The 17742-nt window shown below is 37.5% G+C and overlaps 1 protein-coding gene across 1 annotated transcript in view; it reads left to right on the forward strand.

The window, feature by feature from the left end:
* The window catches only part of SYNE1 (spectrin repeat containing nuclear envelope protein 1), a 288350-nt gene that overhangs the window by 214163 nt on the left and 56445 nt on the right, over positions 1-17742 (forward strand). The window contains 12 exon segments of the mRNA XM_054514453.1: positions 693-902; positions 2194-2295; positions 3975-4094; positions 5583-5783; positions 7007-7180; positions 7618-7749; positions 10471-10667; positions 11579-11711; positions 12087-12269; positions 13087-13236; positions 14735-14911; positions 15517-15672. Of these exon segments, the coding sequence (XP_054370428.1) occupies positions 693-902; positions 2194-2295; positions 3975-4094; positions 5583-5783; positions 7007-7180; positions 7618-7749; positions 10471-10667; positions 11579-11711; positions 12087-12269; positions 13087-13236; positions 14735-14911; positions 15517-15672 (1935 nt within the window).

Here is a 17742-nt window from a genome sequence, read left to right on the forward strand (position 1 = left end):
GTAACTGCAGCATTCTGCAGTTGACCATGTAGAGAATGTTGCAGAAAGCATGGACTCTTTCTTCTGTTTAACATCTAAGTATTAGCTAACACCACATTATCAAAATTGAAGCTATGTGAAAAAGAGGGAGGGATACTCTAGGATATAGAAACAGCACAGGTTCATCAACATTAATTAGGGGTGAGGGAGGTGGAAAAAATTGAGTGGTGGTGGGGGGAGAGAGGCAATAGGACAGAGGAACAATGGTTTTCATCTGAAGAGGATAGATTCAGACAAGATACAAGGAAGAAATCTTTCAAAATGAGAGTGTAGAAATGCTGGAGCAGGTTGCCCAGACAGGATGGATGTCCCATCCCTGGAAGCATTCAAATTCAGGCTTGAGATGGCTCTGAGCATCCTGATTTAGTTGAAGATGTCCATATTTACTTCAGGAGAATTGGACTAGATGACTTTTTATCCAACCCAGATGTTTCTGTGCCTTTACATTATTTTGTTCCAGCACTTGTTTTTCCTTGGAGCATGGAATATTTTTACTATCAGAGATTAATATAACTTCCATCTTTTTCTAGTATATGTATACCAGCAATGTAAAAAAAAATCACTGCATCATTGCAAAATTGACTATGGTTATGGCAATGTTTCCCTGCTTTCCAGAATGTCTGATTGTCACTTCTGTTTTTCCACAAAATTAGAATCTTGCCAAAGAAATCAAAGATATAACAGAAGAAGTGGATAAGAACAAGAATTTGTTTGCTCAGGTATTTCCTGACAGTAGTGATAAGAGGGTTATTATAGAAAACACTTTGGATTGTCTCTTGAGAAGACTGACCTTACTGGAGACAGTGGTAAACCAGAGATGCCACCAGATGAAAGGACGGCTCCAGCAAATCATCACATTCAAGGTATGAGGTGATGAAATTAACAGAGGTCTATGTCAAATGAAAATATAAAGGCTGTGAATTTTTGATGCCAAATCAAAAGAACGAGGTTGTCACAGGTTTTTTATTGAAAAATCAAATTTTTCAAGCTTATGAAAAATTTGATACCCTAATAATTACTCAAAATTTAAACTCTCCACTAGAAGGCTTCTTCAACTCATGCAATTACTGTAAAGTGATAATCTTTCCTTGCTGTCTCCCCCTGCTGGCATTACATAAAAGGAAGTCTGTGTTGTGCAAGTATTAAAAAATTCTGATAAGTGGAGAAATGTGCACTCAGAAAATTTTGAACAGAGTTGAGAAAAGCTTTCAGATCTTACTTGGTCTCTACCTTATCTCCTATTATTATTATTATTGTTATCATTATCATTGTCATTAATATATGAAGCCCGTCAGTAGGGTTTATTTTTAATTAAAACCCTCATAAATTAAAAAAAAATATTCCTTGTGGCTTTAGATTAGGGTCATCTTTGCATAGATTGTTACTACTAGATTTTCTTTCAAACTCCATAATTTTCCTGTGCAATCTCCCATTTTTCAATGAAAGACTTCTCTTTGCTGATGACATCAAGGTTGATTTGAATTCATTGCATTATTCTTAGAGATTTTCAGTATTTAAAATGATTATTGAATGTAAAAATAAATACTAAATCATTAATGTACCTCCTATGTAATGCTGAAAGTCTCAGAAAAATGTGCTGATAATTTTCTGTTGAGATGAGTGCAAGAAAAAGATGATTGATTGTATTTCAGCAAAATTGTTAAGTAATATTTATGTGTCTTTTCTGATAAAATATTCTAAAATTTTCAGCTTGTGGTTAGCCCTGTAATGTGTGGAGGTCTTGTTTACTTATGTGTTATATTAGCTCAAGTTTGTATTTAAAACAACTTGCCTTAAAAAGTAAAACCAAGCTTGCTTACAATCATATGTAGTTGAATAAACTGCACAAGATTCATGTTTTTTACATGGAGGTAATGACCCCTTGGTAATTAATCATTTAATTGGAAGACAAAAATAGAAGTGCATTCACAGGATATGTTTTAAATATGAGTTGCTTTAGCTCTTAGTCTCCATAGCTGGATTTTCAGCAATATTAAATGTTTTGCATTGGCTAATTATGATGGTTTTTGAATCATTTTGATGCTGTAGTGTTACCATGTAATGTTTAATGCTTTAATCTTTTTGAAGCATGGAATATTTTTCAGTTGTTTTGTGCTGCAATTGGCTGTAATTTGTTGGTTTTGTCTCCTGCAGAATGATCTGAAGCTCATGTTTACATCGGTGGCTGATAACAAATACTTACTTCTACAGAAATTAGCAGAGGCAGCTGACAGACCAGAAACAGAACAAATGCAGGTACTACCACATATCTGTCACTTGGGGAGAGGGGAAGAGGTAAAGTTTTTATCCAAAGTATAAATGGATTCTAGAGAACAGTTCCTTTAAATGGGAGAACATACGTGTTCACATTAAGTATAGGAAAATGTCCAAGAGTGTAGTACACATATTTAAAAGTAAATAAAATGAAAAGTCACAACAAAAAAAAAACCTAGCAAAAGTGTCTCTCTCATCTCCCAGCTGACCTAGTACCTAGTTATGTTTATACTGGGCTGTATTTGAAAAGAGAAAACTTCAATAAACAAAACAGTCCAGAGTTTTGCTAAATTGTTTGACTATTAAACTCTATTAAGAACCAAAGGCACTTTGCCGCTCACTGGTTTATAGCTATGTCTTTAATGAAACTCGTTTTAATTTAGGCAGTAATTATTATTTCTTTATCAGGAATGGCCTGAAGAATAATTAATTATTTATATGAAAAAGTGTATCCTGTTTTCTTGTTTCTGTTTTGCCAATGAGAAAAATGAATGGAGTATGCTAAGGTGTACTTCTTATAGATATTTCTTGTTAGTGACGTCTGGTGCCAGCAGGTGGCTAAGTGGAAGAGACTTACCCTTCAGTTAAACAGAAATACGGGACTTTATATACCTGACATTCAAATTTTGAAGGAGTTTACAACTCCTGTATGAAAAAGAGAGGTCACACTATGTCTTTATTTTCTATCTTTTGTGATGCCAAGCATTGGCAGAAATATATTTCAGTATTATTAATTTAACCAGCTAGGAAAACAATGTGTCAGCAAAAGCAAGTGAAATTATTTGTTGCAGAAAATCTCCTTTGGCTGATAAAACATTCAAAGTTAAAAGCATTGCTGCTTGTTCAATATGTAATTAGGAAGATAGAAGTAAGACTTTTAATCAGCCTGGTGACTTCAGTTGCATGAAGTGGAAGTTTAGTGACTGTATTGTGCAAACTCCATGCTGCTGAAAGGCAGGAGTTCTACTTCACATACATATTTTAAAATATTTGGATAGGAAGCTTCCAGAAAGGGTCTCAACAAAGGACTTTAAGTACAGGAATCTACCTCACGCTTTTAATTTTGTTATAATCTGCAGCAGACACCTAAGGAAGCTTGTAGCTTCCACTGGAAAAACTCATCACCTTCAGACACTTGCAGATACCAATCTATGTTCTTAAGTTGTAGTTTTCCAAGTGCAAAAGGGGAGGTACAAGTAATTTTAGCCCCATCCCATGCTTGAAAGGGAACTACACAGAGCACTTTGCATTCATATGTGGGTTCTGCTGTGATGATTGTTTGCTTGGTGCTCAGAGATGACAGGAACGACTGTTAATAAAAAAAAATACATTTTTACATTAAAAAAAATTATTTTGGGCCCCTACTGTATGATTAAAAACATGGAAATTCATAGCTATGTTTGGTGTAAAAAATACTAAGCATAGTATTTTATATGATACTAAAGCAGCTTGTTATTATAAAGTAATAATGATATGCTTATTTAACTTTAAGAAAAAAACTGGGCTCTCCCCACTTTTAGTTAGTACATTTCCTTCATAGCATCCTTTACAATTGCAGTGCATTGAAGATGTCATTAGTACTTAGCAGAAAAAAATCTGATCATAGGCAAGCTACACTACTGTTGAAACTTAAAACTAAGCAATGTCATTTTCATATACAGGTCATACTGGAGGCAGAAGAGGGTTTAAAGGAACTAGATGCTGGAATCAATGAATTAAAGAAGCGTATAGACAAGCTACAAATTGACCAACCTTCTGTACAAGAGCTGTCTAAGATCCAGGTATGGTTCATTAGTTCCATCCTAGACCTGTCCATCCTATCATGTTTCTCATCTGTGATATCAAAGGAATGCTTCTTTTTATTGTTCATCAAGCAGTTTAGGAAATGGAATTTTAAGGCATTTCAGTATGTATAAAAGATTATGTTCTCTCTGGTTCACCTAGTTTTAAAATTTGCTTCTCTTCAGATTTTCTAACATCTCTGATATTAGCAATATTAATTGTAAAAATCTACAAAACCATGTTTTCTGTCAGCTCTCATCCACTCCTTTTTCACACAGATGACACTAAGTATGTAAACATAAATTTGTCTGCTGAAGGTTCATCCCTGTTCTCACCAGAGTCTCATGATCTGTGGTTTAGTACTGTCTCACATCTGTCATTCAAAGAAGGAAGGTGGTAAAGGAGGACAGAGAGTGCAGTGAGACCTGAAACTGGATATGCTCTGCTTTTGCAAGAACACCTCTCATGTCAATACATGTGGGCAATTGATCCACAACTTCTGTAAACATGTTGAAAGTCCTTTTTGAGCAGTTTGGCTGATGCAGGGGATATTTGAGGAAATATCAAGGAGAAGGTTTATGAATGAATTTTTACCATTTACAATAGCATAATAATAATCAATTGGAAGCAAATAAAACAGCTGAAACTGGACCATAAACTTAATAAGCCAACTAGATAGTGATATCAGCTAAAAATGAATGACTAAGAAATAAATCACTAAGAAATGTGTCTTTTGCCCAATTCTCTATCCTTTTGGCCTTAGCGCCTCCTCCTGATTTGTTTGGTGTTTTTTTTCTTTTTTTTTTTCCTCTCAGTTTATGTGCCATTTTGTTCTCCTTCTCTTTCATTTCAGTTTTTAGAAAAGCCTTTCTTTGGCTTTTTCTGACAGTTTGCTTCTCACAAAATTCTGTTTAAGGCTAGGAGAGCCAGCTGCAGTCTGAGGGTGGGCACTTTGTTGTAGCACTGGATGATCGTAGAGATATTTTGGTTGTTGGAATGTCTTATATAGATCAAAAGTATGGGCTTATTTTGGTTTTTACAGTAAGTTGTATGTATCTTGCTTGCTACCATTAAGATTCTGGGGAAGGAGAAGGAAGCAAACCTGACTTTGAAATGCCTGTGGTCTGTATCCATGGTGGAATCCCTGCAGTTCTCTGCAATATAAAAAGTAAAATGAGTACAGCGTCTGCATTGCACGGTAGTCACTGCTTTTTGATGCATTAAGCCAAATCTTTGCTACTTACATAAGCCTTTGGAATTCTGCTATTTTTTCCCCCAAATGCATGTACTTTAAAGAGTTGCAGGTCTTGCTTATTTTTTCTGTCTTTAAATGGTGAGTTAATTTATCAATGAAGTCAGTATATCTGCAAACTCTTTTTGATCTCGAAATAAATCATATTCTGAAAGAACAGGGCCTGTAAGGTTGCTTCTAGGAAGACCTATAAGGTGTGAAACAAGAATCACCATTGGTGCCCTTTGCCCCCCAGGATAAGTATGATGAGCTGCTGATGATCATTGGATCCAGGCGGAGTGATCTGAATCAGAATATGGCTCTGAAGAGGCAGTATGAGCGGGCTTTGCAGGACCTGGCTGACCTGGTAGAAACAGGCCAAGAAAAAATGGCTGGTGACCAGAAAATGATTGTTTCTTCCAAGGAAGAGGTTCTGTCACTGCTTGAAAAACATAAGGTAAGAAATCGGGACGTATTTCAGGACTAGTAATGACTGTAAGCTTGTTGTCATGCTTGAGCCCCAGTGGGAAACTAAGAACCACACAGCTGCTTCCTCCTTATGTGTTCCTTCATTGAGGAGAAGGAGAATCAGAAAGAAATGGTAAGCACTGTGGATTGAGAGATGAATACTAATAGTAATAGCACTAATAATAAAAATAATTGCAATAGTCAATATAACTGTAATGGAGAGAGAGAAATAAACACAAGAGAAATAAATAAATGATGTACAGTGCAGTTGTTCACCACCTCCTGACCAATAGCCAGCCTCTCCCCAAGAAGAAATCAGCAGCTTCCGGACAGCTCCCCCAAGATTATATACTGAACATAATGCTCTATTGTATGGAATATCCCTTTGGCCTGTTCAGGTCAGCTGTCCTGACCATGGTCCCTCCAGGCTCCTCATGCACCTCCTCACTGGCAGAGCAAGGGAAGCTGAAAAGCCCTTGACTTGGAGTAAACACTACTCAGCAGCAAACAGAACATCAGTGTGTCATCAACATTATTCCCCTAGTAAAGCCAAAACACTTTGCTGTACCAGCTACTAAGAAGAAAATTAACTCTATCCCAGCTGAAATCAGGACACTTATGAAAAGTAAATTGCTAACCTTCTGGTCCTAAAAGTTCAGGAGCTTTTCAGAACAGTGGGCCAGGCTGTATTTTAAATTGGAGCCAGTGAACTGCTCTGACAGACTGAGTTTCAAATGCTTTGTTGAAGGTGAACCCAGATAGATTGCATGTTCTTCATTATTCTAATAACAAGTTCCTGGTATTGTCCTGTCATGCTACCTAGCCATTTCATCCACCACTCCATTTATTTCCAACAGAAATTTACATTTGGTAATAGCACCCACAAATAGGACAAGTATTTTCCACATTTTCATTAGGCAGAAATTTTTGGGGTTGTTTATCTGATTTAAGCTGCTTTTGTTTATGGAATGAGGGTCAGGATGGAATTTGTGTGGAAAGAATGACTGACTCCTTTCTTTGAATAGGCCATTGTCCTCTTTAAATTATGTTGGATTTCATGAAATGTTGTGAAGTGAAAGGTTTACCTAATTCTATGTAGATACTTGATTGTACTGCTTATGTCTTAAAATGTTCTTTTAGTGATAATGAATTAAGTAATAATTGCACCTTCTTTTTCTATTCTCCCCCCTCCCTCACATCTGAATTTTTCAGGAATATTTTCAAGGATTGGAGTCTCACATGATCCTGACAGAAACACTTTTTAGAAAAATGAGTAGCCTTGCCCTCTTGAAGGAAACTCAGTCGCATTCAGAGATAATGACACGAGCTTCAGCTGTATTAAAGCTGGCTCATAAACGAGGTGTGGAGCTGGAATACATTCTAGAGGTGAGAATTTCTGTGGCCTTTTCTATACTTCCATTCTGATCAGCCACCAGCATATTCTATAATGCTGATTTCCTGTGCTTGGACAGAATTGATGTCCATTTTGTCATACACACAAAGCACTGATAGACTACATGCAGTTTTTCTGTTTAACTGTTGTGACCTTCAGGTGGCACAAGTTCTGTTCCTCTAAGTGTGAAGAGCTGCTTAGCATTAGCTGGTTAAGGAGAGCATGACAGTTTTATCCATGTGTTGTTACCAAAAGTTGAGCTTGGCATAGGGATGATGTCTTTTTACAGGTCCACTGGACATTTGTACTGTTATTTCTGTACTTTCACAACCACATAGCTAGCTGTAGGACTTCAAATTAAAAAAAAAAAAAGTAATAAGATTTCTAGATACCCAGTTTCACCATATACATGGATAATTTGTGCTTGTAGACCTGGATGCATCTGGATGAAGATTACCAGGAACTCACCAGACAGCTGGAGTCTGTTGAAGGAAGCATCCCCATTGTTGGGTTGGTAGAAGAGACAGAGGACAGGCTTACAGACCGGATTACACTTTTTCAGGTTGGTGCTTTGTAGACATTCTCTGCAGAAAAGAGGGGTTGAAGGGATCTCTGACAGTCATCTAGTCCAGCCTCCCACTGGAAGCATTGCAGTTGTCACAGGCTGGATCAGCAACAGCTTTGGAAACCTCAAAAGTAGAAGATCCCACAGCTCACCAGGGGAGCAGTTGCAGTCCTGCACCAAGACTTACTATAAAAGGTTTTCTGTACTGTCCAGTCAGTAACATCAACTTTCAGCTTGTCACCATTGTCCTTTTTATGTTGTGTGGCACTACTGAGGAGAATTTACCTCTATCATCTTTTTAATTTTAACACAAACAGCTGTAAATCTTTGTTAGACTGGCCTTTGGCCTCCTGTTTGTCAATCTAAAGCAAGCATGTTTCCCACAGCCTCTTAGTGAAGGATATATGCTCTAAGACCCTAAATAACTCAGTTCTACACCTGACTACTTCCTTCTTCCTCAGCTCAGTGAGAGATGGGGCAGAGCACAGTCTGATGGAGTAGATTGGGCCTCATCAGCACCACCTAGATGAGGATAATGAAATAAGTTAATCTGGTTTTCACAGTTCTATTATAGGCCTGTGCTGTGGCTTGCCTGATAAGCTGCCAGGTTAAATACACAACCAGTTTTCTTCCTGACCTGTACTGAGATACGCAGCTGGTCAGCCCAAGGTACAGATGTTGCATTTCTTCAGCCTTCCAAGGTTTCTGCTGTCTCCAGCCTCAAGTTTAGTAAAGAGTCTCTGGAATCAGTCTGCCATTTTTTGTCCCAACCACTCTCCCTACATTAGTGTCGTCCACAGATTTACTGAGGGAATGCTGTCTGCCATGATCCATGCCATTAAGATGTTGAAGTTGTTTGGGTTAAAATATCAGTAATCTCTGGAGTACTCTGCCCATTGCAACCTGCCAGCCAGGCATCATGATGCTTTGATCACTAGCATTGAGACTGGTAATGCAGCTCATTTTCAGCCCACCAAACAGTCCATTTATCCAGCCTGAGCTCTCTCTGCTGTTGGAGGAGGGTTCAGTGGGAGATGGTATCAAAGGCCATGCTGAAGTCAGTCTGATCCACAGAAACAGTAATTTTGTTATAAAAGGCTGTTAGTGAGTATTAAGCTAAGTATTCCTGGTCGCCTCTTGGTCCTTTTTGTCACTGAAAATGGAATCCAGTAGGATGTGCTCCATGATCTTTCCAGAGAGCCAGGTGAGGCTGAACAGCCTGTGGTTCCTCAAACTTCCTTCCTCCCCAAATGCAACCAGTACTTTAAATACAGTTTTTCTACCACATCCTGTTTCTTTGGTCTAGTGTTTTATTTTTGTCTCCTCATACTTAGTTGGGGTTTTTTCATTCTCTTTTTTGTTTTACAGAAAAATGTCTGTCAAATTTTTCTTGAAAATTGACTTTGTGTTGTTATTGTTTTGGTAATTTTACCAGACAGCTTTCTGCTTTTCATATGGTATGAGGACAATTTAAGCAAACTGTTGTGTGGTTGTTTTGGTTTTGCTTGATGCTAGGCATCGTTTGTGTTTGTCCTGACCCTAAATTAGTTTTCTTCTCTTATTTTTCTTTTCAGTTACATAAACTACGTTGTTCAAATCTAGATTCTTGTATTCTGTTATGTTGTAGATTTTATTAACTGGCCACATTTAGCTTTAAAGTCCATCATAATAAATTTATTATTATCTTAGAATTTTTTAAGCCTCTGTCTAGGAATTTTTTTGGATATATGTTATGTGTAAATACACAGACTCACAAACATATAAAGGTAATTTTTTAAAATCTATTAAAAACTGTTTTTGTGAAGGAGGAAATGAGAGTGATAGAAAGTTCATGTACTCACTATAAGATTGGTCGTTTGAGCCTTTTATATTCAGATTACTTTCATCAGAACTGAAAAATGGGAATGCATGTACATTTTACAGTCAAACTTATACCAATGTACAGATGTTTTTAAAATCCATACTCTTTGGGTAATGATAGTGGAATTCAACAGGTATATTTGCCCACATATACAAATTCTGTAGCCGTCCACAAGTCTTCATTTAAATTTAATCTATCTCCTTTTGGGTAATAGTATTAACAACCTTTCCTTTCTCATGATCTTTTTTTGCTTTCTTGTGCAATAAAAATTGGTCTCTGTGTTCAGGGATTTGGATGGATGGGGTGATCTTCTGTTTTGTTGCCATGAAGAGCAGGACGGTAAATCAGTAGAAGAGTGAGATATCCAGAGATCTGAATATGGGCATTGGAAGGGCTGAAGAGGGAACTACTGTTAATAATTTATAATAATTTATAATAATTTATAATTATAATTTATAATTATAATAATTATATTGGATATCTTAACATTCATTGCAGTAGATGGTAGGTTTTCAGCAGGTGGTAAAGTTCCAGTATTTTAATCAATTTCTATTGGAAAGGATATTGCCCCACAAAGATTCTTTTCAAGTTTAGAGGATCTACACAAAGAAGGAGTTCATCATAAGGAGGAACCAATGGACATATTGACATGACTGGGTTTGTGACAACTTGTTCAGCTTTTGAGCAGATTACCTGCATGATGGTTCTTGGGGAGAGCTAGAGCTGGAGCAGAGAAAAAATTGATGTTCTGTGTTGACATTGCATATGCAACAAATTGCAGTAAAAGGAAACGAAATGTTGAGAAAGTGTGGTAACAGAGACCTGCAGTTATCTAACCATGTCCTCTGTCATTACAGCATCTGAGATCCAACCTGACTGAATACCAGCCTAAATTATACCAAGTGCTAGATGATGGGAAAAGGCTCCTTTTTTCTGTTAGCTGCTCAGAACTCGAAGGTCAGCTAAACCAGCTAGGAGAACGCTGGTTAAGTAACACCAGCAAAGTCACCAAGGAGCTTCACAGGCTGGAGACAATACTGAAGCACTGGACAAGGTAATGCTGATGTAATGGTAAATACAAAGTTATTCACCTGTGCTTTTCAGTCAAAGCCATTCTGGACCCAGACATATTTGATTCAACATTTAAAAGAAAGTACTTTGAGATGTACGTCATAGTTTGACTGCTCTTCTTTTCCATAGAACATACTCATACTCTCTCATTTGTAATAAATGATGTAGCAGATAAAAGCTGGCGCAAGGAAATCTGAAAATGCTTTCTTAGATGATTAATTCAGAAGCCCCATGTGCATACAGGTGTATAAGAAAAGTTGTGTGCTTCACTGAGTGATGTGAGTTGCCTCTGCATGTTTTAGTGGATGTGTTGCAACTTCTGGGTTCTTGTCTGTGTCACTGCATATATGGAAGGGAGCTTTTGGTACCTTACTAACGTTCATATGCTACTTTTGTAATTAATTATCTAGTAGGTATAAAAGCTTTGCCTATGAATCCCTGGCTAATGTATGGACACTCATATTCTTGGTAACTCATTAGTTGCTTGGCATGATATGAAGATGGTTTCTGAAAAAAAATTCATTTCTGCTCTGAGATACTTTTTTGTAAAGATTTAGGAAGACTGAGCCTTCTAATGGAAGAGAAAAGTCTGTTTATGTGCATTGGGTGGGATTGAAGCTTGTCCAAAAAGGCTTGGGACCTGTTTACTTCATTAAATTTTTTCTAAAGGCAAAACTCAGGCACTATTGGAAATTGTGAGCATAGTGGCTAAAATAGGAGCTTCCTGATACCATGCCTGTCTGTAAAATTAAATTACGTTTTTCTGAAATTTGATAAAAATAAAATTTCAAATCTGGCATTCAGTATCTTCCTCTAACACGCGGAGGAAAGTCTGCTCGGTTGGAGGCAAGAGGTGGCAGTGACTGTTTCAGTCTTGTTTAAACATCTTGCCAGGTATCAGAGTGAATCAAATGAATTGACACAGTGGTTGCAATCTGCAAAGGAGCGACTTGAGTTTTGGAGCCAGCAGTCTTTGACTGTTCCTCAGGAACTCGAAACAGTCCGAGACCACCTGAGCTCCTTCTTGGTAAGTTGTTCGTGAGCCTGGGACACGTATTTCTCTCCGATTACAATTAAACAGTTGATTAATAGAATGGTTATACTTCTTCTTACCATTGATGAGTATGTAGGTAAGCTGTTCTTCCGCTGGCATGTGTGCACATTAGCACTTCTTTGCTGTATGCAAGGATTGTAAATCTTGAGGATTCTGAAAACAGAAAATGGCTTAATGACCAAACATAGTTTTTGTTCTAACTTACTCTGAAGTACAGCTGGTGAATGCTAATAGAAAGTAGATATTTTAAAGGGAATGGAAGACATTCTTAGCTTTTGGGGGTTCTAAACCACTAAGTAAAATTAAAAAGTACTTAATTATTTCCACAAAAAATGCTTCTGCTTACAGGAGTTTTCAAAAGAAGTGGATACTAAATCATCGCAGAAATCTTCTGTCCTGAGTACTGGGAACCAACTCCTCAGGCTTAAGAAAGTAGATACAGCTGCATTGCGTGCAGGATTGTCCCACATCGAAACCCAGTGGACAGAGCTCCTCACACAGATCCCAGCAGTACAAGAGAAGTTGCATCAGGTAAGAAAGCCAGCAAGGACCTTTGATATTCCAGAAAACTAAGACTGTATAGATGGCACTGACTAGTTGCTTCCTTTCTGAGTTTGTCCATGTGAGGAAAGATAAGAAAAAAGTTTTGCTGTGGGAAAGCTGACATTTAGTTTCAAATCCTGCTTGCCTAATACCCATCAGTGTTAGTTTCAGACTTTCATAGTTACATTTGTTAAATTTTACCTAAAGAGCAGGTGAAGGTTTTTTCAATATACTGGTAAGCTTTCTGGAAAAAGGCATTTATCATCCTTGTGCCCTGTCAGGTTTGGGTAGTGATTTTGTTCCAATTGAATAGGTTAGGTTCAAGTCTATGGAAGACAAAATAGATGTAAAAACATTATTGATTTTTGCTAGTATGTGTAGGCAGAGGATGCTTTTGTTGTGTAGTTTTGGGGTTTTAATGCTATAATACTGAACTTAGAGAATTATACTGGTTGAAAAGTGGCCTTAGTATATAGTTGCTATCAGTGTAAGCTGTTGCTTTAGTTTATAACTTAGAATGCTCTGAGTTAATAATAACTTTGTGATTTACAGGGAGAGAGGAAGGGTCCCAAATCTTAACTGAATCTGGGATGGTAAAAAAAATAAAATGTTGTTCTGTAGTTCTCTGAATTGTCTTGTAATGCAAAATATGTATGTCCACCTAAAAATGTCATAGAGCATATTTTTGAGTAATTAAATGCAGGCAAGCAGTACTCTATCAACTACTGAAACTGCGCTAATGCAAAGCAAGGAATTCTTATCCATTTTCTTTACAACATGAGCTCTAAGTCTGTTATCTCAACAGCTCCAGATGGACAAAATTCCTTCTCGTCATGCCATCACTGAAGTTATGAGCTGGATTTCACTGATGGAAAATGTAATTCAGCAGGATGAAGAAAATATAAAAAATGTAGTAGGACAGAAGGCAATTCAGGGTTATGTCCAGAAGTACAAGGTACTGAGTGGCAATATTATTAATTTTCCTTTTGAATTTTCTCCATTGTTATCGCAATTAAATATATAGAAATATGTAAATTACAAGTGATTTAGGGAAAAAAAGAATCACCAGCTCTGTAGAATGGTTGGAATTGTATGCAAGTTAGAACTGCAAAATATTTGATACTGTGGAAAAGAAGCCAAAATTACTTTTGGCTTACAAAAAACTCTGCTACAAAAAACTCTACTGTTTACTTATGATGGGAATATAATTTTTAATATGCTTGCCTTAATTTTTAGGAAAATCCAAAGCAATATGCACATTATTAAACCTTATTATATCTGCCAGAGTGAATGCAGTACTCCAGGCAGGGTCTTGCAAGAGCAGAGCAAAGGGGCAGAATCACCTCCCTCGAACTGCTGGCCACTCGTCTTTTGAAGCAGCCCACAATGTAGTTGGCCTTCTGGGCTGCCAGGGCACCCTGTTGGCTTATGTCTAGCTTTTTATCCATGAGAACTCCCAAATCCTTCTCTGCAGAGCTACTCTCAATGAGTTCATCTCTGCAGCCCAGGTGCAGCACCTTGCACTTGGACTTTTTGAACTCCATGAAGTTCTCATGGGCCTAGTTCTCAAGTTTTCTGCTCTGCTCAGCTTCATATCCTCTGCAGACTTGCTGAGGATACATCTGATCTCACTGAGTCATTGATCAAGGTATTAAAGAGCACCAGTCCCAGAGTCGAGCCCTGAGGGACACCACTCATCACCAGTCTCCACCTGGACACAGAGCCATTGACCAAAGCCCTCTGGCTGCCAGCCAAATTCCTGTCCACAGAATAGTCCACCCTTCAAACCCATGTCTCTCTAATTTGGAGATAAGAATGTCATTTGGGACTGTGTCAAAAGCCTCACAGAATTCTAGGTAGATGGCGTCAGACAGTCTTCTCTTGTTGACTGGTGCAGTCATTCCATAGAAGGCCACTGGATTGGTCAGGCACACTCTGCCCTTAGTAAAGCTGTTCTGGCTGGCTTGGATCACATCCTTGTCTTGTATGTGCCTTAACATTGCTTCCATGACCACCTGTTCCATGATCTTCCCAGACACAGAAGTGAGGCTAACCAGTCTGTAGTTCCCCAGATCTTCCTTTCTTCCCTTTGTAAAGATAGTAGTGATGTTTTCCCTTTTCCAGTCATTGGGTATTTGCCTGACTAACATGACTTTTCAAATATGATGGAAAGTGGCTTGGCAACAGCACCAGTCAGCTCCCTCAGGACCCTGGGATGCATCTCACCAGGTCCCATAAACTTGTGCCTATCAAGCTTCATCAAGTGGTGCTGAACCCTCTCTTTTCTTACTGTGGGAGGGACTTGTTTTCTAATTCCTGCCCAATTGCTAAAAGACCCTTCTATACAGTGTGATAAAGATGTAGCTGTTGAAGATTTTTCCTCTGTTTTGCAGGAAGGTGAGAAATTGTGGTGCTTATGTGCTGCTTTGTTTATTCCACTTTTTTTTCCCTAGGGTTTCAAGATAGATTTAAATTGCAAACAGTTGACTGTCGACTTTGTGAACCAATCAGTGCTACAAATCAGCAGCCAGGATGTTGAAAGTAAACGCAGTGACAAAACTGATTTTGCAGAACAGCTCGGAGCAATGAACAGACATTGGCAGATCCTTCAAGGCCTGATAACAGAAAAGGTAAAGAAAAAAAACTTAGCTGCTCTGGAGTGAACTTTCAAAATGTGTAGAACAATAAGATAATAATGGTTGGAAGCCTCTGCAGGTCATCTAAATCAATCTCCTGCTCAAACAGAGCTAACTTTACAGTTAGCTCAGAGGGGACTTGGTTAGCTTAATCTTGAAAATTTCCAAGGATAGATTCCACAGATTCTTCTGGGTAGCTGATTCATGCTTAACCACTCAGGTGGGGGACAAGTTTTTGTCTTGTTCCCAATAAGGATTTCCCATGTTGCAACTTGTAATTGTTATATCTTCTCCTTTTATTTTATATCCCCCAGAATAGTCTGCCTGCACTTTCCCCATGCCTCCCTATAAGGAGTGGACAGCACAGTGAGCTGATTCTTTTGCCCTCTTTTTCCCAAGCTAAATGAAGCCAGGGTTATTATTAATTCTATAAAAAATACTAGTTACAAATTAAATTTGAATGTATGTACTATTTTTAAATTCTGAAAGCACTGAATTCCAAGAAGGCACTACTTTGCATCAGTTTTCAATGATTTATATAACTGACCCACCAATAAAGATAATTGTGTGAGAAAGTATATACTCATTTTTCTTTGCAGATTCAGCTCTTGGAAAGTCTGCAGGAATCCTGGACAGAATATGAAAACAATGTGCAGTGCCTAAAAACTTGGTTTGAAACCCAAGAGAAGAAGCTGAAACAGCAACAGAAAATTGGAGACCAGGCTTCAGTGCAGAATGCTTTGAAAGACTGTCAGGTAATGTCTACTTATAAATAATAATGTTCTCTTTCCAGGAGTTTGAAACCACACTTGATAAATCCATGTGAAATCTTCATATTGATGAAGTCAGTGAATCAACTCTTCCTGACTTCAGTAAAGGAGAGATTTCATTCCTAAGGTGCCAGCAATAAAAGAGGAGGAAGAAGCTGTAATGTTTCAAAGTTGCTTAAGACCAACTAAAGTAATCATTATTTCTACACTGGACATTTCAAAGCCTGCCAGGCATACTGAACTAGAAGACTGTCAAAGGAATATGTTGTCATATCTGTTTAGCCAGTCTTACAGGTTTTTTCTGCCTTTTCACTATCTTTCCTCCACACCCCACTTTTTTCCATTCTTTTTCCATTTCATATGTTCCACCTGACTATTCAGAGAAAAATTCTAGAACCCAAGGAAGTTTTAGGCATTCATTCAGAAACCTGGGAATTGTTTTTTTGTTGTTTTATTTTTTCAAATATTTAACTATCCAGAAAGAGAAAGAGAGTCATGATTATGACGTGCAAAGATGAGATGAGGCAAAATGCAGCTATACATAATGCACATGAGTTCAAAACCACCACAATTTTTCACATGGAATTGATACAAGGATGACACAGCAGTGTTGTAGCTGTATAGGGTATCAAAGTTGTCTCTGAACATCTTACTCAGAGCAGCACATATTTAAATAGTAAGAAGCTTACCTCTGGAGCTTTCAGGCCAGAGTTAAAGCTTACAGGTATATAAGCAGAACAGATACTTCTGAATTTATAGACAAGGCCTCCACACAGTATCATGCATCACATAATTTTTGTTCAAAATAATTTTGTGCTACCAGATCCCATATAATAAATTTCATGCCAGATCAAATTACAACTCCTTCAGGCCAACTGAATGCACAAAATCTTGGTGTTCTCATCCCCATAAAAGGGATCGAGGAAGTGTGTTTAAATTTATATGTCTCTCCTGCAATAATTTAATTAATGGGACAAATATAATCTAGCATTCATCTCCCCACAAAGAGAACAGCTTTAAATTCAAATGAAATGTATAAAAGGATTTGCTATATATTCACCAGCACATTAAACCCATCTTTGTTTCTGTTAAGGCAAATAGGGTGGTTAGTCCAGATATGTTAGAGGTCAAATTTTTTTCTGAAATTGCTGACCTGAGTTTTCAATCTGTCTGAAGTGCTTAGTTTTAATTCAGGCATCTTTATGGTTTCAGCACAATAAACCCATACAACTAAAGCAAGGGTAATTTAACATAGCCTAACATAATCAGCAGTCTGCTTGGCTGGAGTTCAAAGCTGAATCTGATTTATCACCTTTCTGGTTCCTTTTGGTCAGGGAAGTTAGCAAATACACTTGGGGAGTTAGTTATGAATGACAAGACTTTGATCAGCAGAGAAACAAATTGTTTAAGAAATAACTATGTCAGACACTCCCAGATATCCGGTTCAACTAGTACAAAAGCTGGAGTTTATTTATTAACCAATGCTAGTTGCTGCTTAGCATCATATTAATAAGTGAAGTTAAACTTTTTTTTCCTGTCAAAATAATGCATCTTTAATTCAGTTATGAGTTTTAAGTTATGAATAAAAAAGCCCTTTTCCAAGAGAACCAGAAATATTTGCTGGTCTTGGTGTTTGAAACCTTTGCCTCTTCTGAATTTTGGAGCAATGTTGTATAAAGTTAGATGACTTTTTTTCAGATCAAAAGTGTACTTTTTGGAAAGTCAAATTTATTATGTTCAACTTCGAAGTGTTTGTGTTGTTGTCAACTGGTTAAAAAATGATATATAACTCTGGCAGCACTCTGGAACAAGGTCATGGCTAGATGTTTGAGGAAATGTGAAGTAATACAGGAGAAAAAAAGGCTGAGAATAAACAATGCTGCAAAAATGCTCTCACAAATATGTATATAGACAAAAATGTGTCATATTTGTGCAGGGATAAATTCTATTTATTCCAAAAATTTTCCCAGCTATCTACAGTGTAAAGTCTCTTATGGCAATGGTTTGATTGTTGTGTTTTGGGATTCAGAGGGAGTGAAATTTATTGAAAGACAT

Source organism: Molothrus ater, chromosome 3 (genome assembly GCF_012460135.2).
Source record: "Molothrus ater isolate BHLD 08-10-18 breed brown headed cowbird chromosome 3, BPBGC_Mater_1.1, whole genome shotgun sequence".
NCBI lineage: Eukaryota > Metazoa > Chordata > Aves > Passeriformes > Icteridae > Molothrus > Molothrus ater.